This window comes from Drosophila subobscura, chromosome O (genome assembly GCF_008121235.1).
Source record: "Drosophila subobscura isolate 14011-0131.10 chromosome O, UCBerk_Dsub_1.0, whole genome shotgun sequence".
NCBI classification, from domain to species: Eukaryota; Metazoa; Arthropoda; class Insecta; order Diptera; family Drosophilidae; genus Drosophila; species Drosophila subobscura.
Genome location: NC_048533.1, coordinates 20,561,500 through 20,565,929, shown reverse-complemented (window position 1 = coordinate 20,565,929; position 4,430 = coordinate 20,561,500). Strand labels below are relative to the sequence as shown.

The 4,430-nt window shown below is 46.7% G+C and overlaps 1 protein-coding gene across 1 annotated transcript; it reads left to right on the top strand.

The window, feature by feature from the left end:
• Positions 1-1,450, top strand: LOC117899330 (serine protease HTRA2, mitochondrial). Its single transcript, XM_034809266.1, has 2 exons — positions 1-1,184; positions 1,239-1,450. Exons 1-2 carry the CDS (start codon positions 79-81, stop codon positions 1,402-1,404), a joined length of 1,272 nt encoding a protein of 423 aa, XP_034665157.1. The 5' UTR covers positions 1-78; the 3' UTR covers positions 1,405-1,450.
• Positions 1,451-4,430: the final 2,980 nt, after the last annotated feature.

Below are 4,430 nucleotides of genomic sequence, written 5' to 3'. Positions count from 1 at the left end.
CAGCTGTCAATCGGATTGAAAAATTGAATAACAAACAATTTGAAAACGGATAGACAAGGATAGAGAGCACTGAAATAAATGTCGCTGCGAAGTATCAACAATTTGGAAATGTTCCTAAGACGCTGCACGGCGCCCACGTTACGGCGCTGCTATGCGGCCAGCGTCAGCAGCACAACAGCGCACACTGCCGGCGGCAGCGACAGCAACAAAGGCAGCAGCGGCGACAGCAGCAACAACAAAGAGAAGAACAAATCCGGCTGGCGCAGTGTGCTGCGCTTCTGTGTGCCCTTCTCCCTGGGCGCCCTGGTCAGTGCCGTGCTGATACTGCCAGACGATACTGCCACGCCCACAGTCGCCGCCCGTTCGCTGACCGGCCGCCGCAAGGAATTCAATTTCATCGCTGACGTGGTGGCCGGCTGCGGGGACTCGGTGGTGTACATTGAGATCAAGGACACGCGCCACTTCGACTACTTCAGCGGCCAGCCCATAACGGCGTCGAATGGCTCGGGCTTCGTGATCGAACAGAACGGACTGATACTGACCAATGCCCATGTGGTGATCAACAAGCCGCACACCATGGTGCAGGTGCGACTGTCGGACGGGCGCACCTTTCCCGCCACCATCGAGGACGTGGATCAGACCTCCGATCTGGCAACGCTGCGCATCCAGGTCAGCGGCCTGCCCGTGATGAAGCTCGGCAAGAGCAGCACCCTGCGCTCCGGCGAGTGGGTGGTGGCGCTGGGCAGCCCCTTGGCGCTGAGCAACACGGTGACCGCGGGCGTCATCAGTGCCACGCAGCGTGCCTCCCAGGAGCTGGGCCTGCGCAATCGTGACATCAATTACCTGCAAACGGACGCGGCCATCACCTTTGGCAACTCGGGCGGGCCGCTGGTGAACCTCGATGGCGAGGCCATTGGCGTCAACTCCATGAAGGTCACCGCTGGCATCAGCTTTGCCATACCCATCGACTATGTGAAGGTGTTCCTGGAGCGTGCCGCCGAGCGCCGCAAGAAGGGCTCCGCCTACAAGACGGGCTATCCGGTGAAGCGGTACATGGGCATCACCATGCTCACCCTCACGCCGGACATACTCTTCGAGCTGAAGTCGCGCAGCCAGAATATGCCCGCAAATCTCAGCCACGGCGTGCTCGTGTGGAAGGTCATTGTGGGCTCCCCGGCGCACAGGTGGGTCTAGCAATTGCTCCAAGGAATGTCGCTAATCTCTTGTCTATTTTCTAGTGGCGGCTTGCAACCAGGCGACATTGTTACACACATTAACAAGAAGGAGATCAAGAACTCCTCGGACGTGTACGATGCGCTGGCCGAGGGCCACAAAGTGCTGGAAATTGTCATCCTTAGAGGCGTGAAGCAAATGCAAGTGAAAATTACACCAGAGGATCCATAGGTGTAGGCTGCGCTCTTCCACTTCCACCTGCCGCTGCTCCTATTAGTTTTAGTTGAAATTTGTCTTGATTTAACAAAGAAAAGAAAACCCAAAGCCAAATGTGTAGCCAGAGAAAAAGGTTTGCTTTGATTTTTCCTCTAACGAGTGCGCAAATTTGCATAGTTCGAGCTCGTTATCAATGGCCCAAACACAGGTTAATCCACGCAGTGGATGGCATAAATGTACAAGCATATCTCCTGGTCATCGATTTCTCTTTCATGAAGAGCTGAACGCTGAACGCTGATCGTTGTGCGTGTCTCTGTCTGTCTCTCTCCGTCTCTCTGTCCCATTCAACAACGACCAAAATGTATTTACGCTAATTGAAATATCTCGCGTTGCGATCAATCGATGCCATATTTTTTATAGGCCACAGCCAATGCAAACGTTGGAGCGACACGGAACTGCAGCCACGAAAAAACTGTCGAAAATCGAAATGCAAATTTCAATAAATTTATGCAACTGTGTGCCCCAGCGCTTCCACTGACCTGGCAACCGACACTCTTTTTGATGCACTTCAAGGTGGGGTTGTGGTGGCCAAGTGAAGCTGTTTGTGGGGCAAATGGCAGGCCGAGCCTGAGACAGGAAAGGCGACACCTAAGAGCCATTTTTGAGCAGCAAAAAAGGAATTTCTTTTGCAGAAAAGAGCTGCCCAATCTTCTTACTATTTTCTACATATTTATGTACATTTTTCTTCGCTTTAATTGCCTCTCTGTTGGCAGTGTATCTGCAGCTTCGTTTGGGCTGTTAACCTTTTGCTACTTGATTTTTTTTGTGGGTGACATGGCAGACGTTGCCTCGAGACACTGATGTAGTTGCTGCCTCTGTCGTTGCGTGAAAAGTGAAATTCTTCTGATTATTAATTTTATTTTCGCTCTGGGCGCTGCTACGCTTTTGCCGCTTTTGGCATATAAATTCACATTTATTGAATTTTCAGCCCATTGTTGGTGTTGTTTATGCGACGGCGGCCTTTATGACATTGTTGGCACTAAGTTACTTTTATTGCTTATAAGCCGCACGCATAAATGCGGCTTAAAGTTCATAAATTGTTTGCCAATATTTTCGACTGTGGTGCGGGGGGTTAAGCAAACTCCGAACCTTTTTATTTACTCTCGCTGCAGCACTCGTTTTTTTTTGCTGGCGCCCCACGCTTTTTTGCACTTTCTTTCTGGCCATTTACAGGCATCCATTTCGAGTCGCCTGCTTGTCCGCTGTCCGCTGTCCGGTGTCCGCTGTCCGGTGTCCGCTGTCTCTTGTCTGTTGTCTGCTCACCTCTGCGACAACTAATTGAAATATTTAAAATGCATAAAAGTATCGCATTTAAACTTTGCAATTAGTTTGTGGTGATCGCTGACTCAGTAAGTAGTTGTTGTTGTTTTTGCTATTGCTAACGCTGTTGTTGCTGTGTCGCGCTTAAATTACAAACCTGTGAGAAATTTTGTTGCTTTTTGCTGGTTTTCTATGTGCCCACAGTTGATGCACACCCTAGACGACATGGGGTATGAGGATTACACTATCCAACATAGTTTTTTCGCCTTTTTTTATAGATTAAGGGCTTTACATTTTTTTAAAGAATTATGTTTTTTTTTTAATGCAAAACTTTTTATTGAAGAATTTTTAAAAAATTATCTGGGTTTTTTTTAATTGATAATTTGTGGTGACCCATTCAGGTCTCAAACTTTAATATTTGTGGTGTGTAAAGCACCTTCCAAAGTTTCCCATTTGTCGCTCAGTTTTATTTATATTTTTTAAAATTTATTTATGCTAAAACTAATTTGAATTTTCGTTGCACTTCTATCGGAGACGTCATCATATTCCATTGGATTATATTTTATGGCATATTGTGGTAGAAAATGACATGAAATTCAAAATAATAATCTGTGAAAAATTGCAGCAATAACTGTAGAAAAATGATGGAAATTTATTTATTGGAATTTATAATTTTAATACAAGCGCGACATAATATTTATTTTTTTTTCTTTATTCCCGCAAAAAGTTACTCACTTTTAATTAAATTTGAATTCAATATTACCCATAGAGTACCCAAGAAATGTAACAGTTTTTTTGGTGTTATTTTTAATTCGCAAAACATTAGTTTAAATTAAGATCACAGAGAGCTACCTTTGCGGTGAGCAGCGCGATTCCGCCTGCCGTCTGCCGACTGCTGCTTGCTGCACTTTTGTGGCTAAAACCGATCATGTTCACACGCTCCAACCATAAAGCCAAAGCCGGCTCTGGCTCGACTTACACTTTCATAGAAAGGCAACAATTAAAGCTGAGCTGTGGCGAGGATTTTGGATTTGGATTTGGGTTTCGTTTCGTTTCGCACAGCTCCATCAATTGTTCATCAATTGATGAGGGTCAAGCGGCAGGGGACTTCACTTTTGATAGAGTTATTAAATGCAGCACTTTGATTTGTCGCATTAGCCCAGAAGTGTCAGGCATGGGATTTCTGCACGTGTAATTACGGGCTGTCTGATGACCCCCTGGGCACCTAAAGCACAACTTTCTCGTCCGCTGATTCCCATGAACTGCTCACATTTAAACATATTGGCAGGCGGCAGGCGGCAAGGAAAATGCAGCATAGAGTTGCAACAACAACAACAGTGCAACACCAACAACATGCTAAACACTAAGGTTCATGACACACAACTGTAAAATGTTTCAGCCTCACAAAACTTTTACCGCCGATAATAAATGGCTGCTGCGACTTTTGCGCCCCCAAAAGTTCAAGACATTATTCCGTGGTGCCAGGGGAGGAGTGTGGGGCGCGCGGGGGCTTATTCCCGCATGTGAAAAGTTCTGCGCTGAAGAGATGGAGCGACAGACAGCCGTGGACATGGACAGGAAGTCAGTCAGTGGGTTCATTTGTTGGCTTAGATGTGAAAACGAAGCCAAGAGCATGAGCCTCGATCGATGGCCAATGCCACGGGGGCTATAAATCATTTAAATATGCCAACAAAGAGTTACATAATAATTCTGCCAGCCAA

What these genes read in the sequence shown, in the direction of transcription:
- LOC117899330 (XM_034809266.1), top strand. Translation starts at nt 79, where the DNA reads ATGTCGCTGCGAAGTATCAACAATTTGGAAATGTTCCTAAGACGCTGC. An exon ending in GTGGGCTCCCCGGCGCACAG is followed by an intron (nt 1,185 to 1,238) that starts GTGGGTCTAGCA and finishes TCTATTTTCTAG; the next exon opens with TGGCGGCTTGCAACCAGGCG.